Raw genomic sequence first — 25,681 nt, 5'->3', positions numbered from 1 at the left:
AGTTAAATTCTTTTCTCATCCTCCAACTGGCTGTCCTCTGGTCAAAATTAAGATCAATCTTGAGAGAAGGATAAAAGGCAAAAGGCTTTTTAGATGTCCTGTTTCTCATGATGGTTAGTAACTAAAAATAAAACTTAAGGCCATCTGCAGCAAGCTCCTATTTTATCAACCAGAAAATCTGTCTTCAAATTTCCGTAATTCCTGGTTTGTTAGAATTAGAATGAGAATATTAGGACCCCAGCATTTTGCGTATTACAGGTGTTTAGTAAGAGCATAAAAATGGTGACCTTTTTATTAAGACACAGTATTAAAGGTGAGATTTTAACTGAAAAACATATGGTCATTTAGGATAAGGAAAAGACAGATGTTTTTATGACTTAACAAAAGGCATAATAAAATGCCTTTTATGAATAGCTTTAAATTTTTTTTCTGAATGTAGATTTCTAAATATATTTTGATTTTACTGTTTTTGCCAAAAAATAATTTGGGAAATACAGAAAAGCAAAATGAAGTAAATACAAACCACCAGTAATCTCAGCATATAGTTATTAGCTAGGACTAATTGATTAATTTGCCCAGTAGCAAACCCAACATATATTAAGGTTTATATCTTGGGTTTCTTAATAACATCATCCCAAGTGATACCATAGCTATGAAAATTTATTGTGCACTTACTGTGTGCCAGACATTGTGATAAACATTTATGTAATGTCTTATTTAATCCTCACAACAAACCTACACAAGAGGTACCACTTTACAAACAGGAAAATTAGATTTAGAAAAATTAAATCATTAATAAGTTAACCCAGATCACAGAGTAGAAGATAATAGAATTAGAATTTGAACAAGGTAGTCTTGACTCTAGAGCCCTTGTTCTTAATCACTCTCCTTTTCATATAAAATAAGATTTTCTCTGTTTTGTAAGTGTTCTTATAAAAGAACAAAAACGGGGAGGAGGGATGTGTCAGTCACTACAGAGTATAAACAAGCTATGAGTAATTTAATTTCCCTGTCATTAATCATTTAGGTCCTTTATTATTTCCTATCATAAACACTCTCTTTATATAAATTGTCATATACTTCTCTGATTACCAGTTTAGAAATATTTCCTTAAAATAGAATAACAGTCACGATTGCTAAGTCGGCCAATTTGCCCTCCAGAATATGTGCAAATTTATATATTCATACTATCAGTTTATGAAAGTACACATCCATTATCATTTTTAATCTTACTAATTTGATAGGTGAAAATTGTATGCCTTTATTGGCATATTGCAGACTAATAATGAGATTAAACATTTTTCTTGTATTTTTCCAGTTTTGTTTATTTTATTAACTGCCTGTGTTCTATATTCAGTTTTGGCTCAGCAGCCTATTCTTAAAGACTGATTCTAATTGCTTGTCAGGAAATAATTTTGGCAGAGTCAGATTTATACTTTAACTATATCAGTTTGCCACATAAATATAAACCAATTCATTTTCTCTTTTCTCGAACTCCATTAACATAATAGTACTCAATTATTTCACTACTCACCATCTTGCAACAGAGGTCAAGTTCAAAACACATCCTGAATCAAAAACATGCAGTTTATGAAGTGCAAACACATTATTTTCTAACAAGCTAGTTATGCCCTTGGTCAAGTTTTCTTCTCATAGCTGATGCACAGTACTTTATTTTCTAACTATTCTTTTCTTATGGAATATTCACACTAAATGTTTTATGGATAGAATATTATGAACCTTAATATTTTAGAATTAATGGTCCATTCATAGATACAAACCTTGCAAAATAATTTATAGTTAGGACATTGAATACATATAGCTACTATTAACAGTCATTTTTTAAAACACTACAATGTACAGTCCTATTTACACAATTATTTTGCTTGGCAAACTCACTTTTCTGCATAGAATTCCAGAGGAAACAGTATTCTAGCATGCAATTAATATGAATTACATTTGATTATCTAGACATTTAAAGCATTTTATAAACTTTTCCTGACAGAGCTTAACTTCCCCTCTAGTGTTCAAAACAGCCTTCGTTTTTTAGTTGCCCCTTAGAAGCAAACCATGTAATGCCCAAAGTTTTTTGGTAAGTGAATTGTTTAACACTTGGCTTGGCTTGGCTTGGGAATTCCCTGGTGTCCACCGCTTTCACTGCAGTGGCCCAGGTTCGATCCCTAGTGGGGAAATAAGATACTGCAAGCCACGCGGAAAAACATGTGGCTTGTACTTTTTGACAGAAACATTTTTTTATGTAAGTGTTTGTCAAGTAGGGCATTTTGGTCCCCACGGTACATTTAGTGCTTTGTGACATTTTTGGTTGTTCCAACTGGAGGTATGCTACTGACATTGGGTGATTAGAGGCCAGGAATGCTGCTAAATATCTTCCAATGAACTGGACAGTTCCCACAACAAAGAATTCTCTGGCCCAAAATGTTAAATGTGCATAAATTGAGAAACCCTCATTTACATAATATTAGTGATTACTCACTGCTAGGCACTGTGCTGGGGCATGGGGATACATGGATAGAAAGTTATGATCTTAGTACTCAGGGAAGTTCCTTAGAGAAATTTATTGTCTTAGTACTCAGGAAAGAATTGGATAAATAAAAGGTAACATGATCATCAATATAATACTGGTATATATGTAAGATAAAGTTTATCTGAGGGACATAGGGAAATTTTCAAAAAAGTGATACTAGAACGGTTGTTGTTCTTATTTTACCTTTTACTTATATTTACATAAAGTGTACAAATAGTTACAATTTAATGGATTTTCAGAAAATGAACGTACCCATGTAACCAGCATCCAGATCAAGAAACCAGAATAATTTTTTTTGTTTCTTAATCTCTTCTTTTTTTAATTGAAATATAGTTGATTTACAATGTATAAGAAACCAGAATATTATCAGTGTCCCAGAAGACCCTCTTGTGCCCCCTTTTCATCGCAGCCCAACCCGTGAGAGTAACTACAGTTCTGACTTTTAGCATCATAGATTTTTGGGGTTTGTACTAACCATTATATAATTGAAAGTGTATAGTAGTATGTAATCTTTTGTGTCTGGATTCTTTTGCTCAACATTATATTTGTAAAATTGATTTATACTGTTGCATGTAGTTTGTTGATTCTCATTACCATTGTATAAATATGCCATTGTATAAATATACCATTGTATAAAGAATTGATTAATTCTACAATAAAGGCACAATGGCTGAAATCATAAGTCTGCCAATAGGTCAGTCTGCCTGCAGAATGGGTTTTGAGGAGGCAGTGGCAAGAAAGAGCCTGGAGAGGGGTAGAGTCAAATGATTAAGGCTCTCTGTGTCATTAAAAAAAAACAGGCATTTGGATTCCTTCTAGTAGGAAATGAAGATATATATATTTTTAAAGGTGTTAAACAGCAATGAATTTAATGAGATTTGCATTTTAGAGAGACTACTTCGGCAGCAGAATAGAGAATGGGTTGAATGGGAGTTAACTTAGCTACAACACCAATTAGGATGTTATTGGAATATTCAAACAAAAGATGCTGAGAACCTAAATGCAGATGTGGGTAGAAAGGGTAGATTACTCTCAAGATAGAATTTATAACACTTTTTGACGAACGAGGTATGGAGATTGCAGAGAGTAGTTTCCTGAGCCACCTTTCAAAAGGCTTTGTGTGTTCCTGACATACAAAATGTGTGCAACGAAGAAAAATAATAGAATTAAATGTTAGTAATTAAACTTGAATTCAAAATAACATTCAAATGTATCTATAGTGTTCGAACTTGTAGAAAAACAGATGTCATTAATTGAAAATGAATAAATTGATGGGAATCTTTATGGAGAATATGTAGGAAAATTGTTAACAGTTTAGATGAAGTTTAATGGCATTGGCCCTTTATTTGTTTTAATTTTAATCTAAAACTTATGTCTTCCTTTTTGTTGTTTCAGAATTTTGCTATTTTTATTTTTATTTTTTTTACTAAATTTGTACATTTAGTCATGAATAAGGTGGCTTGCAGTTCAGGAAGAAAAAATAAGAGTGTTTGTGTGTGTGTATGTGTACTAAAAGCACAAGTTGAGAAAGGAAAGGAAGAAAGGGGTTAAAATATTGCATCTCTGTGAATAAGAATGAAATTGTCTGAAGTGGAATTAATAGAGTTCCCAGTTATCTCTAGGTAGGAAGATTACTGTGTTTTAATTTTGTTTGTGTATGCATCCCTAAAGAGAATAAAGGCAGTGAGTCAGAAAGTTCCCTGTAGTCACCCCTAATAGCATCACTTCAAAGATGCATTGACTGCTGAGATAGTAAAGTCGGTTGTCTCTTTGTGACCTAGAGAATGAGTGCAATTAGCTTTTGATAACAGAGCACACTGCTTATTAATGTTTTTAAAATGAAGAACTCTAACATGAATTTTTTTTAAAGCTGTAAGCCCTTTATTTATGGATGTGATTATTCACCTAGAAGACCCAAAAGAATCAGCTGAAAAGGTATTATAAGCAAGAAGAGTTCAGTATGGCAGCGGAATATGAGTATTTTATTTTATAAACATCTATATGCTAATATTACTTAAATTAGAAACAACCCACTAGAAAAAATTTTGGAAAGATTTCATTTGCAATAGCAGAAAAAAGGAAACTTCATAATACCTAAGAATAAACTTAAGCCATTTGACAGACAGACCTGAAAAAAGAAAACTTTATTAAAGGACGTAAAATATAGCTTGAATGATTAGGAAGTCATGGGATATTCTTAGATGCAAATATTTTTATGAAAATATTTTTTGTGTAACTTATCAATTTACCTTAACTTGATTAATACATGTGATATAATTCCCACTGGAATTTTGGAGGAGAAATTGATTCTAAATCAACAAAGTTGATTCTAAATTTCATTTTAAAATAGCAAAGGTATGAAAATAACTAGTGATTTTTTTCAAGTAAAACAATAAAATATAAGGCACAGCAATGACAGGAAAATAAACTCAGAAAGAAATGCAACCAAATGATATTTCATTAACATACCTATGTATAAAATTGGAATTTAGTATTATATATATATGATACATCAAGACATTGGAGGAAAGAAGGGTCGGTCATTCAATAAAAGGTGTTGAGAAAATTGGCTATCCATTTTGGTGGAGAAGACTGATCATGCAACACAGAATTAAACTACAGACATTAAATATTTAAACATTAAAAACTGCAAACTTATGATTTAAAAATTAAGATGTTATTTTTCTCATCTCTAGGTAAAAGAAACCTTTCTGGGTGAGACATGAAACCCAGAAAATATCATAAAAATAATGATAGAACCCCTGTATAAGCATTTAAAACCTCTTAATGGAAATGTCAACTAGGTAACAAATTTTACTAAGCAACTAAGCAACAAAAATTGTAACAAATGTCAACTTAATATTTGCAATAGATTTAACTGCCAAAGGTTTAATATTTTCAATATATTAAGTTTTCTAAATATTAAATAGGAATAACATGGCAATGAGTAGAATAGCAGGCAAAGGATATATATAGGCCATTTGCAAGGGGAAAGAAACATGTTGCTTTTAGATATGTACTCATAACTGGTAAGAAATGTAAATTTTTAAAATATTCTGTTTCTTTGTACACATCAGTTAAATAACTATTTAAAACTGAGATTGCCTGGAATTGGCAGGGTTTAGATGAAAAGAGCATTGTTGTTTGGCATATAAATTGTTAGCATCTTCTTGTAGGGCAGTGTGCAGTGCATCAAAAACCTCAATGTAATGATGATATAAAAGACATTCATTTTATAGGACAATAAAGCAGTTTACAAATAGTATATGGCCTGGAATAATTGTTGATTTGGAACTTTGAAAAACCTTCCATCTGTAGAAAAATTTGACCCAGTAAAAGGACATACCCTATGAGGCATACCCTGTTAAAGGACATATACTGTCAGTCTTTACATTCTCTCTTTCCCCCAAAATACCATGAGACCAAGGAGCAGGGAGCAAGAGCCAGAAATGTAGGAAACCAGGACTTGGGAGAGGGAGAAGGAGATGCTCTGAGGACAGATGACCATCGCAGCTCTGCTGGTAAGACACTTAACCTTAGACAAGCAGCAATGTGTAAAGCTCAGCCTGGGATCCCTGAGACTATGCGACACTTATGGGAGGCTGAAGTGGAACTGGTCAGTGGTGTCCTCTGATTAAAGGTAGAAGCAGAAATAAATTTTCTCTGCAGGAAGTTTTCCCCACTTTCGGTCAGCCATACTCCCAACAGATTAAAATCAAGTAATGAATGTACTACCAAAACTCACCAAGCACAAGTAAGACAGCAAAACCATTAATCAATAGATGGACTGAAAAGATGACTGCTAGAACTCTCAAACACAAAATACAGAGAAGAATTAGGTGAGCATTATCATTTATTATCCATATTTAGAAAATTTTGTTTCGGACAAATACTAAACCACAAAGGATGCAGACACAACAGAAGTATATCAAACTGTCCCTGACAATCCAAGTGTATGATGAAATATCCAGAAGAACAAAGATATATTGGGTTGGCCAAAAGCTTAGTTCGATTTTTTCCATAAGATGGCTCTAGTAGTGCTTAGTCGTCTTTAAGTTCATTCGAAACAATTTTGTTAGATTGTATTGTGACAGCTGTCATATCAACGTGCATAAAATTAAAAAAAATCAAAATTGGTAAATTTTTGTGTAGCCATTTTAATATTGAAGATGGAAGAAAAACAACGTTTTTGGCATATTATGTTTTATTATTTCAAGAAAGGTAAAAACGCAACTGAAACGCAAAAAAAAGATCTGTGCAGTGTATGGAGAAGATGCTGTGACTGAGTGAAGGTGTCCAAAGTGGTTTGCAAAGTTTACTGCTGGAGATTTCTCACTGGATGATGCTCCACGGTTGGGTAGACCAGTTGAAGTTGATAGCAATCAAATCGAGACATTAATTGAAAACAATCATTATACCCCACTTGGGAGATAGCCAACATACTCAAAATATCCAGATCAAGCGCTGAAAATCACTTCCACCAGCTTGGTTGTGTTAATCGCTTTGATGTTTGGGTACCACATAAGTTAAGGGAAAAAAAAAAACCTTCTTGACCGTATTTCCACATGCGATTCTCTGCTTAAACGTAACAAAAACATTCTGTTTTGAAAACAAATTGTGATGGGCGATGAAAGGTGAATACTGCACAATAATGTGGAACAGAAGAGATCATGGGGCAAGCGAACTGAACCACTACCAGCCACACCAAAGACCAATCTTCATCCAAAGAAGGTGATGTTGTGTGTATGGTGGGATTGGAAGGGAGTCCTGTATTATGAGCTCCTTCCGGAAAAACCAAATGATTAATTCCAACAAGTACTGCTCCCAGTTAGACCAACTGAAAGTAACACTCGATGAAAAGCTTCCAGAATTAGTCAACAGAAAACACATAATCTTCCGTCAGGATAATGCAAGACCACATGTTCTTTGATGACCAGGCAAAAACTGTTACAGCTTGGCTGGGAAGTTCTGATTCATCTGCCATATTCACCAGACATTGCACCTTCAGATTTCCATTTATTTCGGTCTTTACAAAATTCTGTTAATGAAAAAAATTTCAATTCCCTGGAAGACTGTAAGAGGTGCCTGGAAAAGTTCTTTGCTCAAAAAAGATAAAAAGTTTGAGGAATATGGAATTGTGAAGTTGCCTGAAACGTGGCAGAAGGTAGTGGAACAAAACAGTGAGTACATTGTTCAATAAAGTTCTTGGTGAAAATGAAAATGTGTCTTTTTAGTTTTACTTTAAAGCCGAAGGAACTTTTTGGCCAACCCAATACTTAAAAGGTGAAAACATAACAAGAGACTATCATTTATGAATGAGCAAATGGGGAGAAAATGGGACTCTTAGCAATAAGAAAACATGTTAAAAACTTCAAGTATAAGAACAGAGAAAACAGCAGATTGGACCAGTAAAAGAGAGAATTAGCATACTGAATTATGTATCTGAGGAAATTACCTCATATGGAAACAATTACATAGAGTGATGATGTAATGGAAAAAAGAGAGACATAGGTTATGGAGAATGAAATGAGAAGGTCCAAGATACATTATTATATCAAAGCCCCAAAAGAAGAGAATGGAGGAAAGGCAATGATTAAAGAGATGATGGCTGTAAATTTTACAAAACTGATGGAAAAACATGAATCCACTGATGCTGAAGGAATAGTGTATCTCAAGAAGGATAAATAAAATAAATTGATGCCTAAACACATAAAAGTAAAACTTTAGAACCAAAATAACTGAGAAGATTTTAAAAGTAGTCAGAGAGAAAGGACAGATCACTTATATAGGAATGACAGCAGGCTTTTAAACAGCATTGGAATAAAATAGATAATAGAATAATATCTTAAAAGTATTAAAGAAGTTATATTAGAAATTATTTTGTACAGGGTTTCATTTTGTGACATACATGTGTGAAGTGTTTATTTTGAGGTTCACAATATACTACAAAAACTTGTTCTAAAATTTTGGATAGAGAGCAGTTAGACCATATTCATTAGGTCAGGACAACAATATTATCATAGGATACCATGTACCTATTACATAGGATACCATGTACCTATTACATTTGTGGTTTGTATTAAAAGTTACAAAATGTTTTCCTGAATGAAGATATCTTAGATGCTTCAAACTTAGTAATCATGTTTGACTTTCTTTACTAGTATTAAAATGAAACAGTTATATTTCAAAACTGAATTAAATATCTAAATATTGTATTATTTTCCTAATATAATATTTAATACTTTCTATTTTTCTACTGCTACCTGCCTTCTCACTTTGATGTTTTGAGGAACAATTCTTAAAAATCTTCCATCATGTTATTACTTATATGGGGAATGTAAAAAATACAGCACACTAGTGAATATAACAAAAAAGAAGCAGACTCAGCGATATAGAGAACAAACTAGTGGTTACCAATGGGGAGGGCGGAGGAGGAAGGGGCAAAATAGGAGTAGGGGACTAAGAGGTACAAACTATTATGTATAAAATAAGCTACAAGGACGTATTGTACCATACAGGGAATATAACCAACTTTTTATATAACCATAAATGGAGTATAACTTTTAAAAATTGTGAATTGCTGTATTATACACCTGTAACTTATATAATATTGTACATCAACTGTACTTTAGTAAAACAGGAAGGGAGGGAGGGAGGGAAGAAGGAAGGAAGAAATGAAGGAAGGGAAGGAGGCAGGGAGAGGGAGGAAAAAAGAAAGGAAGAGAGGAAGGAAAGAAATACGGGACTCCCAGTTAAACCTGAATTTCAGGTAAATGGGTATATTTTTAGCATACATATGCCCATTCAATATTTAGGGAGCACTTAAGCTAAAAATTATTCACTATTTATATGAAATTCAAATTTAAATGGGTATCCTGTATTTTATTTGACATCCCTAAAAAATAAATAAAACTCTTCCATCAGGTAATAAAAATAGTATATTTTAAATAGTAAAAATAATATATTAAAAGCTATGCTTCTCCCACATTGTAATTTTGTTTCTCACTTATAATAATTTTACTGTTTCATTTAATTGGTAAACATTGAAAAATCTTGAGAGCAATCCATAGAATGATCTTAATATGCCAGCATTGAAAACTCACTGATTTTTAAGACTCATGTCAGAGTTATCCATAGTTAACCAAAAGCAGTTTCCCTTTATCTGTAAAGATTTATGCCCAGAATATATCATATTAGATTGAAAACAATGTAGTGTCTCATATTTCTATGAAGTAGCATCTAAGTAATTTTGAGGTTACTTTTCAATTATGATAATGATTGTGTCATATCATATCATTTGTCCCTTGTGTTACTTTTTTTGTATTTTTTATTGAAGTATAGTTGATTTACACTGTTTCGGGTGTACAGCAAAGTGATTCATTTATACTTACAGATATATATATCTATTCTTTTTCAAATTTCTTTCCTTTATAGGTTATTACAAGATACTGAATATAGCTCCCTGTGCCATACAATAGGTCCTTGTTGTTTATTTATTTTATATATAGTAGTGTGTATCTGTTAATCCCAGATTCCTAATTTATTCCTCCCCCTTTCTCCTTTGGTAACCATAAGTTTGTTTTCTATCAATATGTCTGTGAGTCTATTTCTGTTTTGTAAATAAGTTCATTTGTATCATTTTTTTTAGATTCCAATGTGTGTGATATCATCTGATATTTGTATTTATCTGATTTACTTAGTGTGATAATCTCTAGGTCTATCATGTTTCATTGTTTTTTATGGCAGATTAATATTTCATTACATACACACATACCACATCTTTATCCATTCCTCTGTAGATGGACATTTAGGTTGCTTCCATGTCTTGGCTATTGTAAATAGTGCTGCCATGATCATTGGGGTGCATGTATCTCTTCAAATTAGAGTTTTTGTCTTTTCTGGATACATGCCCAGCAGTGTGTCCCTTGCTTTAACTAGTCTTTATTGCTTTAAATATGCCCAAGAGTGTGTCCCTTGCTTTAAATAGTCTTTACTGCTTTAAATAGTCTTTAACGTTTTGGATTTCTATTAATTACTATTTATTTAGCTTCCTAACCTACCTCTGCCAATGACACAAGAGCAACTCAGACCTACCCTCCATTTTCATAAATAATTTTAAGAGTAAATCTACATTTTCCCTGATTGATTTAGGCCACATTTATTTTGAGATGCTGGAAATTAATACTATAATTTCATTCTTTTTTAATGATTTCTTCCACGTTTAAACAACTGCTGTTTCTCTTTGATGTTTTCTTGTCATTGCTCCTGGAGATCAGAGACAGGTCAGAAAGATTAAAGAGAATATTCCTTAAGTGCACCCATCATGTTGTAACATAAAAAGCTTTTAAAAAATAGAGAATTTGCAGAAGTGGTGATATCTGAAAATTATTCACAGAAAATTCTAAAAAGTCTGATAACTTCTGGGAAACTTGTGTTCAAAAAAGAAAAAGAAGGAAAAAACAAAGACTCCTCTGGGAAACCAGGACACGACAGAATCTAATGTTGCCACTCTCCACATCCCCACCTATTTCTTTGTTTTCTTTCCTTTCTCTAGAGACAAACTTGGTTAGGTATAGATGTCTGCCCTTCCTATTACAGTATTGATTGAGCAAAATGTCAACTTCCATCTGCCCCAGTTAATGTTCCTACTTTGGGCACCTTCTACTCTTGGATACTTAATTTTTATTATGTGAAGAGAAGATCTGAGTTAACTCTTTTCATAATTACCTATCTGGTTACCAAATCTTGCAGGTTTGTTTTATAAACCTGAATTTTTTATATCCTTTGTTTGTTGATTCTTATGAATTTGGTTTGGGCCTACCATATGCTGAGCTACACTTAGGGGTACAATTAGGGGTACAGTTAAGGGTAAAGCATATAACTGGACTAAAATAAACATCAAGGTAGCATTGAAAGAGGCAGTGTTGTAAATGAGCAGCCTCAGGAGTGTGTGTGTATATTCTTGTGTATGTTGTTTGCGTGTTAGTAGAAATGGTCATTTCTACTCATTCTGACTAGGTGATGGGATTTGTTTAGTGGTGGTAGATAGAACCAATTTCTTCTTCCCCATTCCCACCAGCTGCCCTAATAAAGTCAACTATTCAGTTGCTTATAGCCCTAACCTAAAGAACTCAACTCCAATTCTAAGACATGTACTTGTGTGTACACACACATATACATTATCCTCAGTTTTATGAAGTGTAATTGTTTTGTTCAAGGATGGACTCTATTCTGACTTCTAAATCTCAGACTTGAAGGCAACATAGGCTTTATTTGGATAGTGAACTACCTTATTCTAAGCATCATAGTCTGGATGTTCTGAAAAGAGTTTGTGATCTTCAGAGCTTAAATTATAGATCCTGATTCTAAGATATCAGCTCTAAGTTCCATACCAAAAAAATATATTTGTGTGTGTATACACAAGGGTATACACACACACACACACAAATATGTAGGTTATGATTCCATGGAAGAATCTCATAGAATAAAATATTTCTTTTATCTTTCAAATTAGAAGTGTATATAAGAGCTGTTATTTAACTTTTAAAGAAGTTTTTTTTTTAATCTTTTTTGCATTCCTACAGTTTTGCCTTTTTCATTGGCGAAGGATAGCTGCAACTCTTTAGAATAGTTTTTAAAAATTGGGCTTCTTGGGCTTCCCTGGTGGTGCAGTGGTTGAGAGTCCGCCTGCCGATGCAGGGGACACGGGTTCGTGCCCCAGTCTGGGAGGATCCCACATGCCGTGGAGCGGCTGGGCCTGTGAGCCATGGCCGCTGAGCCTGCGCTCCGCAACGGGAGAGGCCACAACAGTGAGAGGCCCACGTAACACAAAAGAAACAAACCAAAAAAAAAAACCAAAAAAAAAAATTGGGCTTCTCATTATGTTTAAGTCCTTGTTAAGAGATTTTTCTTCCATTATAATAAAGGTAAAGATTTTTTTTCATCTGACTTATATCAATTTTATTTAATAAATAATGTGTTCTTCCTTTTATATGTCTTCCAGGTTGTAACTCACTGAGTTATTTTTTATTTTCCATTCTTTTTTTTGAGAGACTCTTGCAAAGTAGATTTTTCTACTATAAAGTATAATATTGTTGATATTAAGTGATTATGATAAGACCCCTCTGTTTAGCATGAGCAGCAGAGCATTAACTTGAGTCAAACGTTGCCTCTTTGCGTTCCCCTATTTTACAACATCCTGGGTCCAAGTCCATTCTGACTTGTCAGGCTGATGTTGTTTTCACAGCCTTAATTTGTAATGTATGGTTGTTATGGAAATTTTAAAAATTATATAAACTTATTTGGCTTACCAATTTGAACAATTTATTTACCATAAGTAGTTATGGATACGTGCTTATATTTTTTCATCTTTGCTTACGTATGTAATTACATAGCTGTTTTCTATTGGACTTAGGTGAAAGCATAAATGCAGGAGGTGCTGTTAGTTCTTTTTCTTCAAAATATATTTAAAATCTTCTCATTTTCTTTTCCCAGTTTACTTTGGAGGTTTTATGGTAATGTCCAAGGCTATATTCCTGGTCACTGGTATCTCCAAAACTGCTGTTTCTTGATAAATCTTCATTAAGTTTTCAAGATTATTGCTAGCATATTGCAATCTTCAGACATCTGGTAATTCACACACATTCAAAAACAAACGTGCCCATAACTTCTATTCTGTACTGCTTCTGGTAGAACTATTCAGTTTTCACAATTGCTTTGACTGTAGTCCATTACAGCAACTTGTATGACATGAGTGACTTTAGACTTTTGTTTTAGTACAAATCATAGTATTCAACATTTGTTAAGCACTTGCTACGTGTTAGGAATGATACTGAGCATTTTTATGTTCTGTCGCATTTAAGCAAAATACAAAGATCCTTCCTATGTCTGAATAGGGTGTAATACCTTGTAAACTGAAAACATATAATAGATTTAATGGATTAATTTCAGAATTGGAGTCTACAGGCCTAAGTTTTATTGATTTACTGTGTGGCTTTGCATTATTCTTAGAATTTATTAGTGTGTCTATTTCTTCACTTACAAAAAGATAATAAAATATGTCTCCTCTGTATTAGGTAATATAGGAATATGTTGTGTTTAAACAGAGAATATCTATAGATGTTTTGTAAGAAAGGCACCATAAATAAAACATTCTGATGTGAATATTTCTCCTATTATTAAATTATGTTGCTAAATAATAGTATTCATGTTTAGCTCTCCAGTGCAATAAGAGAAATAAGAGCTTTTTCACAGTATTATAAATCTATGTTATATATATATAATGTTATCATACTAGCATTATAAATATTATGACATCCTTTTAGTTAACTAAAATTGCTTTATAGTGTTAACAATTTAGTTTTATAAGATGGATAACAAATATTATTACTCCTCTTTACAAATGGAAAACTGAGAGATGGATAAATTTCTGGAGGCATAAGAACAAAAGCTTATATTTATTTAATATGTGAATAATGAAGGACTATTAGGTTATAGATGATGAATAAAAAGCCTGATCATAAAGTGAGGGGTTAGTAGCTTTAAAATCCATCTTTAGATGAGCAAAACCGTAAGAGAACAAGTTATTTATTTCAAGCTACAGCATGTCATAGCCTCCAAATACTTAATGTGTATGGATTTTTCTCTCATCTTTACTATTGAAACTTCTACTAAGTTAAGCTTATCGCAAGACAACAGCAATATTGGATTTCTTTGCTTTTAGGAAGTACTGTACTCATTTCCATCTTTCCCAGTTGGCCTGTAATTTTAAAACTGAGGGTGGTATGAGAAGACAAAATGCAACACCTTATAATAATATTTAAAATAGGAATGAGCTGGTTTTGGTTTTTCTCTTTTCTTAGCAGTTCTTCCACTCACTCTGTTTCCTTTACCTCACCTATTTCTTCCTGTCACTTTTTCACATGTGTCTGTTTTAGTGAGAATCTAGTTTTGTCGCAAGAGAACTTCAGATGTGATAATTACGTGTTTCTAATGTGGTTACTTCCTAAAGAGGCCACCAGTGAGAATTATTGTATCTTAAGGCAAAAGAGCAAAGTTTTAGATTTTCTAAAATCAATTGGCAGTGAGTCATTTGCAAATAGTATTTATAAGTCTAAAGTAGGAGCTTATTTCCTTTATTCTCAATTAAGATGTTTAAGAATGGCTTAAATTATGTTGTTATATGAACATTAAAAACTTACACTGCTTTTAGTAAACCAAGTAATTATGTGTGACCATCAATAGAGTGGAAATCCAATGTATAGATTTTTTTAGGTAGCTCTTATGTTTCTACTTATATTATACACCACTAACTACATTAAAAGAACAAAATTCCCAAGTAGCTGGAGTAAAGAAGCTGGGTTATACATTCACCAGTTAACTGACCAGACAACAGCCTTTCAGTACCATTTCAAATTGGATCATCTTTCTACTTCATCTTTCTTCAGATTTGAGAAACAGGATATTTTTCCATATCTATATATCAACTTTTGAAGAACATGAATGAATAACATTTTCTTCTCTATAGATTAAAGGACATGTAACCAACAACCTACAATAAAGGAGAACTTGATTATTTTTCACATAGTGCCAAAAATGAATAAAAGTGTAATGCATATATAAAAATGCTAATAATCCATAGAAATACCACTATTTTCTCCCTTTTCCTGGAGTGAGATATAAAATAATACAATTTATAAGTAGACTATAAAGATAAGTGCTATTCTTGTGAAAATCTCTTATAAAAAATAATTCACTCATTTGAGTTCCCTGATTTTTTGTTTGATAATTTGACTATCAATATTTAGATAAATGAGGAAAATAATATGAAAAAGTACTCACTGGGTAAAGAAATTATAAAACTTTGGAGTACTCATTGCTATACATATACTCAACTTGGTTCTTTAATAAGGGTTGACATGAACAATGGAAACAGTAGACTCTTCACTCAGCACCTCATGCTCACTGCAGAGTACATGTTCGTTGAATGGAATGGACGATGAAATTGCCTGGAGTACTTAAATTTTTATTTTTTGTTTCTTTCTCTATAATTATACTGTCTCCTTTGATCTTTCATTATAACCAGATCTTACTTAAATATTGTACCACTTTAACTGAAAAACAAAATGGAGTATCTCCATTTTGAAAAGCTTTCTGCTTCTTCCAAGAGTGGAAAAAGATGTAAATATTTAAGAAGGCTAAAGCTCCAAGGAAGAGAAATACATTACCAGTGCATTCATAACTCTCAAATTAAACTGGAATAACTGTTTTCATTACTTAGTTGCAGCTTCTTCTTTGTAGCAGTAGTCTTTAACCACTTAGTCACACTGTTATGATACAATGACATGATTAGTTGAAAGGTGTTTGTAATTAGTAATATAAAATTAACAAAATCTGTATATGAATGTTTTTAATCAAGTGGAATAAATTAAAGACTGCCCTTATAATACTGCGACTCTTACTTCCGCTCTGCTCTGCTTCTTAAATGAGGAGAGAAAAGAGTAAATTTATAGCTGGTGTTCCTTGAACATCCCTATGAGTTAGTCATCTATGTAAATTTTATTCATCATGTATAGTCCTGAGAAAAGAATACATTAAAGATAGCTTCTCTGTACCATAGGATACATATAGAGACAAGATCTGAATTGTTTGTTTATTATAACCTTTTATTAAAGTGTAAAATAAAATTTATGTGTTTGAGTCAAGAAAATGCATTTGGCTGACGTTAGTGGATAGAGTCAGGAAAGTTTGATTGGCTGGCATTAAACTGCCTATTTTTACCTAATTTATCTCCTCACTCGGTCTATATTTTGCTCCGATGAAGAATCCTCACATTTATTTCAGTCTGTTTTACAAAGTTGAATATAAGGTGATTATGAATATTAGAACAAGTTGTGTACATTATCATGAATCTACCTCATTCCTTCTATCTGCAGTCTGTTTTTCAAAGTGTAGTCCTCTGACCAGCATCACAAGCATAACCTGGAAACTTGTTAAATATGCAAAATTTGAGACCCTAGCCAGACATTCTGGATCAAAATCTCTGGGTATGTCCAGCAATCAGCATTTAACAAGGTTTCTAGAAGATCCTGATGCACACTAAAGTTTGAGAACCACTGCTGTAATCATATCCCACCTTGATAGCTTAACAAGGTTATTAGTGCCCATTAGATACTGTTTCAAAGATAGTCTTTGTTATTTAAGATTATTTAATCAGCAGAGGGCACTGTAGTAGTAGTTAGGAGGAAATTGTATTAAATCTACATGGTCAAGTAACAAGCATGTAAATATTAATGCATATATTATACCTGTTAATAAAACTGTGTCTATAAACATAAGTAAAAGCACTATACTAAGTGATTTTTCACCACCACCATGCATACAAGAAATTTCTGCACATTTACATTTAACTGTTGTGTGTCCTGTGCATACTTAAATATCACTGACTTTTAGCAATAATGTTTTTTAAGGTAATTTTTCCTATGAAGGTTAAAAATGGACTTGAACTTCATTGACAAGTTCCCTGGACTATAGAATCATTGTTTATGACACCCTTTTTTGCAACTTGAGTAGTCTTTGAAGCATCTTTCTGACTTTCATGTTATCTTCAAAGTGTCAAGGGTAAAAGAAAAAATCACAATAAGTGATTTTGCGTAGGAGATTGCAACCTTCAAAGTTTAGAAAGTATTTAGAAGTTAAAAATAAAATGTCTTATTTAAAGAGTATAGCTAAATCCAATTAAACCTCATTATTTTGGAATCTACTAGTCCACGAACGGTTATATCTGAAGTAAGAATATAAATTTTGCTCAAGGAAAAACAGAATTTGGTAATCAAATTAATAATTTATTTAAAAAATGTGGGAAACGGAATGAAACTAATTAAGAAAAAAGGATTTCAAACTTTTAATGGCATCTTTTTTTGCCATTGATTATGAATAGTCCATTGATAATGATTGCTTGTTACCTACTTGTTAACAAGTACTGATAACCTTCATTTATCTGTGCTTGTCATCCTAATGTATATGACTGAAGGAATAAAGCTACATTTGTTAAAACCACTCTTCTGTTTGGATTTTCTAGTAAGTTCGACATATAGTTTTTTCTCATTTCTTTCCCTTCTAGTTGAGCCTCTCAATTTACAGTTTACAGATGTTTTCACCCAGCTCTTGCCCTCCTGTCCATCTTCCAATTTCCATCTCGTTTGGCTGTTTCTTCCCTTTAGATACCATTATTTCAGTATTCTTCCTGCCCCCAACTTGTCAATGTTCTTACATTTAGGTTCTTGCTCTCTGTTCTCTTTCCCCTCATCTTTGGTTCTCAACCACTGTTTCTAGGTTTGGTTTCTGGATTTTTTTTATTATTTCTCTTCTTTAACTGGTATAATCAAAACTGCAAGGATGTAACAATTGGAAAGCAGAGGCATAGAGAAAATTGACATGTATTGAATACCTACTCTATGCTAGGTGATTTACTTACATCATTTAATTCTCATAAAATGTAGGTATGCTTTATTATTAGCTCCATTTTATTCATAAATACACTGAAGCTCAGAGAGATTAAATATTTTGTTCTAATTCACAGAGCAACTAAGTGACAAAACCGGGTTTCAAGCCTATATTGGTTCATTTATTCACTCCTTTATTCAACAAATATTTATTGAGTGCACGTTCTGTATGTTGGATGCTATGGTAGGTGCTTCAACAGATCCAGTCCTTACTCTCCAGACCTTAATTGTATGGTGGTATTGTCTGACTTCACAGATGATGATCTTTTTGCTACACCAAACAGAAGAAAAAATAAAAAGTAAATAGAATGGTTCTGATGTTTTATGGAAAAGATATATTTGATATAGATGTAAGAAAGACTATATTTGTGCATTATTTAGGAATATGTAGCAAAAGCGTTGCTTTGTGTCTAGTTCTGGAGAGGGTCTCCCTCCTCACTCACCCCTGTCAACACCAAGGCCTTGTTGTGGCATCACCACAATATATATTTTCCTCTTATGTTCTATGCTGTACAAGATTTATGTCTATAGGCCAACATTGTCTAGAAAGTCTTCAGAAAGAATTAACTGTCCTCCCTAAATTATGTTTAGAAAAAGATGAAGACCCCTGTGTAAGAATACATACATTCATTCATCCATCTATTATCCATATATTTACTACTACCCTAAAAAGTATTTAAGATGGTTTAGCCAAATACATAAAATACAACAGAACTTTTAATAAGATAAATATGGAAAAATAGGGCAAGGAAAAATAAGATGAAATTGGGTTGTATTCAGTAAGCCTACTAAAAAAATATTCATAAATGTGTCTCTCTTCTCAACGGTAACTTGATTCACAGTCATCATAATTTTAAAGACAAACTGGTATCACAGAAGTGTACCCCATTCCTAGTTGTAATACATGAGAGGAAATTTCTCCTACAGGTCCTCCTAAAGAGGACCTCAGTACAGTGTGGTGAGCAATGGTCTCAAATACTCGCTAAAAATAAATATGAGTTTCACTGAACCATTTAATTGTATCCACCTGCATACCATAAAAGCAAAGTCCAGTAAAACAATTCTTTTAAAAGTGGATGAGCCTTTTCAGGTAGACCACTGTGGTCTGGCTAAATCCGATGGTATATTTTAGAGGATCTCGAAAAATGAATGAATTACATTTCTTTTAGGTAATTCTCATATGTAATTTGTCAATTGAGTTTTTCATGTACTAGATAACAGTGAGTTTACACACTCTTACAAGTTTTACTACTGCAACATCATTGCATAGAATACCACCTAGTACATAGTAGGTGCTTAATAAGTATTTGTTGTATGGATGGATAAATGCTGTGCTTTGAAGTATGTAAGTGAAAGACTTCCTCTGTCACTTCTCTGTTGATATTTTCTTCCTTTGTCCTTAAATAACGTGTGCTACTATACTTTGGAGTATATCATCTTTATATGGACCCTCAAATTCATTAAATGTCACGCATTGCTTAGGTGACTTTTTCAAACAGATAATGAAATAAATATTAACCCTATACAAAGAGCTGTTTTAAGATTGTTCTCAGTAACAACCCTTTGTTGATTTTTAGGGCTCTAAGATTTTAAGGTCCCTAAGAAGAAGTTGTAAACTTCAGTGAAACAATTTTAACATGGAAATAGTGTTTCTTCTCAGGAGACCTCAAAATCATATCAGATTTATTAAATTTGGAAAACATGGGATAGATTATATATAACACTAGCTCAACAATTTTCAGCTATATATTGATATTTTAATGAAAGTAGTTAACTCCCAAACTTAGAAATTTAAGTATGTCCTTTTCTCCTTCCTGCTGGCCCCTTATTTTTAAAGCAGGTTTTATTGAAAAGCATTATGGTAGTGTTAATTTTCCTTTAAAATTTCTGACATTGTTAAATATTGCATTATGCTGGGATTCAGTGAACCAGTAGATTACATCAATTCCAGTAATCCTTTATTCTATATAATTATAAGGGATTAACTAATTTATATGCATCTTAAAAGTTTATTTATAATATCAATTGGCATGTAACACATACTTGGTGCATTTTAACTGCTCTGCCCAGATTTCTTACTCTATGAAAATCTATTGAGCTATTATGACAATCTGAGACTTCATTTTATAGTTTAGGTTATTAGGCTAGATGAGATATTTACCAACCTAAATTTTGCCTAGAACAGTGATTTTACTTAGGATGATCACTTGACTTCTAATGAAATATTGAACTATCAATCTTTCACTATATTTTTCCATAACTTTTTATTTTGTTTGCCTTGCTTCTTATTTACTGTAATACTTTATTTTGCAAGCTTTCTTCCTGTGTTGCTCCCAGTTATTGTAACCTGCGACATGTGTAGAAAGAGGATTAGAAATGGATTAAATCATGAGTTTCACTCCCAACTGTAGCCTAAAACATATCTTCACCATCACATTATGATAAATATATGCCTATTTTCATTGACCTTTAGAAAATGAAATTTTCTTGCCTCCTTCAGTACCTTATTCGAGGTTTAACCACACTTGTCTTAAGAATGCCCTATCTTAAAACTTCTGTTATATAGTTAAAGGCTATCACTTCATTAATTCTTTTTTAAAAACAGTTCATTTATATCGAAGATATGGAAATGGTAAATCTAGAGTTTTTCTTCTACCCAATTTATGGGGAAAGTTGACTCGATGATTTCTTGAGTTCCATTTATTATATCATAAAATCATAGAGCTAGGAGAGATACAAGGTGATCTTGGGTTTTTACGGACTAATTATTTCAAGAGTAATAGATAAAGAAATCTACCCAGATTTTTTATTCTGTGAAAATCTGTTGAGCTCTTATAGCAATCTGAGGCTTAATTTTAAAATACAGGTTATTAGGCAAGATGAAATTTCTATTAAATACTTCTGAATTGTAAGGGATAAGAAAGGTCTGCTAATGTAAAAGCTCCCTTGATGTTCTGGTCCTCAGCTTTTATTCAGTGGTCCCAAAGAATTGAGTCTTGATGCCTTAAAAAAAATATTTGGAGAACTACTAAGTATGGTTTATAGATAGCATGATTTATAATTAAGTTAATTTTACTACTCTGCCTTCCTTATTTTTGGTTAATTTCACTCAGTCTGCTATTTAATCTTTAATTACAGGCCACAAAAGAAGTAATAGAACGGGAAGCACCAGGGATGGCCCTGGCAATGCTGATGGGATCACTTAATGTTACACCTCTGGGCATGCTCTCTAGGTAAGAAAGTCACCAACATGTTGCAAAGAAAATTAATTCCATACCACTAATCACTACAATAGACTGATAAACCTAAGAAACTCCAGTCATACCACTTAATTTTGCCCCCCTTATTTCCCAGAGTTATGAGTCTCAGTATCCTGTCTAGTTAAGTATTGGCCACAGTTTCTTTCAAGTTCTTCTTTGTTTGTTTGTTTTTGCATATTGTGTTGAAAGTTTTAGAAAATATTGTATTACTGCTAAAAGTTATCAATTATAACCCCAAGAAGAGTCCAGTTTATTAAGATGTAAAATATTCCTTTTTTGTGTGATTATAATCATCAATTAATTTCCCTTAGTTGTCATTAAATTCTAATTTAGTAAAACTAAGAAGTAGAGTCTTTTTTAATAAGTTTTTACAAGTCAGTTTGTGAATAGGCATGTTGATGTGTGGTCATGAAAAGAAGCTCAATCAATAATATATTACTAGTATATTAAATTAGTGTATTTAAAACTATGCCTTTGTTGACCTAGATGGTGACATCCATCCTCAATTTGATGGTTTAGTTATTTATTTGTTATTATTTTAGCAATTCTTAGATTAAAATCCCCTTTAATGAGAACAACATACATCACTTACGTTAAAGACAGAAATATCAACTTAGTGAGAATCTGTTGATTTAATGACCATTGATTAATACAGTTGATTTCAGAGCAATCTAGAAAATACACAGCAACTTTATAATTGCAGGGTTTCACAGTCATTATTTATAGCCATTTATTGATCCTGTGTGCAATATGAATATAAAAGTAAATATATCTATTGAATGCATAGAATATGAGTTACAATGCTCTTTCTGTTACTTAGACTAAGTTTGTATGCCATAAATGTCAGCCACTTGAAGCACAGCTACAGGGAAATGTGAATGGGTCATTAGTTAACTGTATTTTCTTTCCTGTTACAAATACTATATTATAACATTTCATTTTAATAAGAGCCAAAAAAGAACTAAAGTAGCTTGATAGAGATTTTTAATTTAAAAGTCCATGCTGGTCTTTAATGAACTCACATTGATTCTTTTATGCTGCTCTATTTTTTTTTTTTTTTTTTTTTTTTTGCGCGGTACGCGGGCCTCTCACTGTTGTGGCCTCTCCCGTTGCGGAGCACAGGCTCCGGACGCGCAGGCTCAGTGGCCATGGCTCACAGGCCCAGCCACTCCGCAGCATGTGGTATCTTCCCAGACCGGGGCACGAACCCGTGTCCCCTGTATCGGCAGGCAGACTCTCAACCACTGCGGCACCAGGGAAGCCCTATGCTATTCTTTTTTTAACCCTTACTTATATTACCTGACTGTAGGAGATCAAAGGTCACATTTGGTCTCTTTTCTCTATGGAATTAAGTAGTAGTCGTTGAACATAAAAGAACTCTTTCTTGGCATTCAAGGAATATAGTCAAGAAAGAATTAAACGTTACCTCTTGTTAATTATTTTATAATAAAAATCTAACTCAACAGACATAATAATACTCTATTTGCCAGGCCTTGCATTAACCATTAGGGATGTAAGTATGGAAAGAAAAGTAAGAAATGGTCCTTACGTTCAGGATCCCCAGTTTATCTGGAGAACTTGTTCCTTACAACTGCTAAGGTAACTCTTTAAATTGATCTAATATAGAAATAACACTTTCGCCTTACTGAAAGATTTTTCTGGATTAATTTCTCCTCTACCTTCTGAATCCACATAATTACTGAGCAGTGGACTGCTGAGTGAATGGGAAATAAGTTAGCAAGAGCTGATTTTAAGTATTTTGGAATAAGTCCATCATCTTTAGGCTGAAGGCTTTGAAAACTAAAGCGTACACAGCATAGAATACACAAGCAGATTCTATATACACATGGTATACACAACCAGATTCTTCTGGCTTTTCTTTATGTTCATTACCTATTGAACTGAGAGTTTATTTACAAATTTGAAACAGAGATAGTAGTTGGCATGAGCTATGGAAAAGGGAATTGTGGACTATTTCCCTTAATGTTTATTTTTTGGTGCTTTTCAAATTGTTTAAAAAAAAATGTTAAACAGCCATGATTAGATTGATGCTTCCTTTGTTTAGCATTTTTACCTTGTATGTACTTGGGGCTTTGTACATGCTTATATTATAACACGTGCTATATTGTAATTATTTACATTTTTGTCTGTTTTACCTAATTTGTATAAAATCCAAATTTGTATTAAAAACAGCAGCTTTATCTTATTCATTTTATATCCTCAGCCCCAAAACCATTTCTGACACATAGTAGGTACTCAAAAAAATGTTTCTTGTTATGGTTCCTATTGATAACTCAGTGTTTCATCCTAGCTGTAATAGAATTTTTTTTTCAAGGTTAAGTAATACATCAAGTTGGTGCCTTGCCTTCCTATTTTTATCTCTAGAGAGCAGCATTAAATAAAAATAATTTTTTAAATTACTAAATGTTTAAATGGTTTTCATCTGCTTGGTTAACTTAATATCTTCCAGTTTTCCAGTTTTTTTTGTACAAGTAAGTTGGAAGATTGCATCAAGTAAAGGTTAAGAGTGTCATCTCTGAACTCAGACTGCTTGGGTTCTCTTCTTGCTCTGTTACTAGCTACATAACATCGTTTTTTTCTCATCTCTATAATGAGGATGTTAGTAGTACCAGCCTTCTTGCATTAAGTAAACTAGTCTGTTTAACTGCCCAGAACAGTTGATTCATAGTAAGTTTAAGTGTTGATCACTGTTGTGTTGTTATTTGTTCAGAATTCTAGTTCTTAGAGCAAGTCTGCTGGCAGAACCTTTTAATGCTTTCCTTCATCTGGAAATGTCTTTATCTTACCTTTATTCCTGAAGGATATTTTCACTAGATATAGAATTATGGATTGACAATTCTTTCCTTTCAGCATTTAAAAAAATGTTATTCTATTCTCTTCTGGCTCCATGGTTCCTGTGGAGAAATCCACAGTCTTTTGAATTGATATTCCCTTATATGTATGATTTTTTTCTCTGGATGCTTTGAAGATATTTTTTCTTTATTTTTGATTTCAACAATTTGATTATTATGTATCTGGGTATGGTTTTCTTTGAGTTTATCCTTTTGGGTTAAAAGGGCTTCTTGAATCTGTAAACTTATGTCTTTAACCAAATTTGGGAAATCTTTAGGTATTTTTCAGACTTTTCTTTTTCTGCACCAATCTCTTTCTCATTTTCTTCTGGTACTTTTGTGATATGGATTATACATCTTTTGATAACATATCACAGGTTTCTATGTTTACTTTTTTAATTCATTTTTACTCTATTCTTCAGATTGTTTTTATTAATCTGTCTTCAAGTTCACTGACATTTTTCCTCTTTCATCTTTATTTTGCCTTTGAGCCTATCTCATGAATTTTTTTAAATATTTGTTTACTTATTTATTTATTTGACTCGGTTGGGTCTTAGTTGCAGCATGCCAGATCTTCACTGAGGCATACGGGATCTTTCATTGCTACACATGGGTTCTTCATTGTGGCTCACAGGCTTCTCTCTAGTTGTGGCGTGTGGGTTTTCTCTTCTTTAGTTGTGGCGTGGGCTCCAGAGCACATGGGCTCTGTAGTTTGCGGCACGCCGGCTCTCTTACTGAGGCGCGCGAGCTCAGTAGTTGTGGCACATGGGCTTAGTTGCCCCGCGGCATGTGGGATCTTAATTCCCCGACCAGGGATCAAACCCGCATCCCCTGCATTGGAAGGCAGATTCTTTACCACTGGACCACCAGGGAAGTCCCTCCAGTGCATTTTTAAATTACAGATACAGTATTTTTTCAGTTCTAAAATTTCTATTCAGCTGCTTTTTTATGGTTCTATTTCTTTGCTAAGAATTTTTATCTTTGCATTTATTTCAAAAGGAGAATGGTTATAATAGCTGCTTAATATTATTTTTCTAACAATTCCAGTATCTGAATCACCTTGGAGTTAACATCTGTTGATTTTTTCTGTGAGAAGTGCTCAGATTTTCCTGATTCTTTTCTATGTTGAGTAATTTTGGATTATACCCTGGACATTTTGAGTATTATCTTTTAAGACTCTGGACTCCGTTAAAATCCTCTGGAGAGAGTTATAGTTAGTTAGTTGGTTAGTTAGTTAATTTGTTTCAGGAATCAAGCTGATTGGATTCAGATTGAAAATTCTGTCTCACCTTATGTGGATGGTGATTCAGCCTTTGCTGTACTGTCTGGGTCTGCCCAGCACGTGAACCATTCAGGAGTTAGCCTGAGATGTGGGCAATGGAGTATATTTTACTTATGTTTTTAAAAGCCTTTCTTATAATTCTTTGAGTTTGTTACATGTGCTTAGCTCAGGAGTGAGCCTGGAACTTGTGTCAGTTCATTCGCAGAATTAAGGAATCCGCCTTCTCCAACTCTCTCCTC

At 33.0% G+C, this 25,681-nt stretch overlaps 1 protein-coding gene across 3 annotated transcripts in view; it reads left to right on the top strand.

The window, feature by feature from the left end:
• GPHN (gephyrin) overlaps nucleotides 1–25,681 on the top strand; it is a 618,338-nt gene that overhangs the window by 285,417 nt on the left and 307,240 nt on the right. For all 3 annotated transcript variants that reach the window (XM_007449022.1, XM_007449020.1, XM_007449021.1), the window contains one exon: nucleotides 21,187–21,281. In XM_007449022.1, coding sequence (XP_007449084.1) covers nucleotides 21,187–21,281 — 95 coding nt within the window. The remainder of the gene's footprint in view (nucleotides 1–21,186; nucleotides 21,282–25,681) is intronic.

Source organism: Lipotes vexillifer, unplaced genomic scaffold, assembly GCF_000442215.2.
Source record: "Lipotes vexillifer unplaced genomic scaffold, Lipotes_vexillifer_v1.1 scaffold629, whole genome shotgun sequence".
Classification (NCBI taxonomy): Eukaryota; Metazoa; Chordata; class Mammalia; order Artiodactyla; family Lipotidae; genus Lipotes; species Lipotes vexillifer.
Note: the sequence above shows the minus strand (reverse complement) of the source record. Positions and strands in the feature narration are given on the sequence as shown.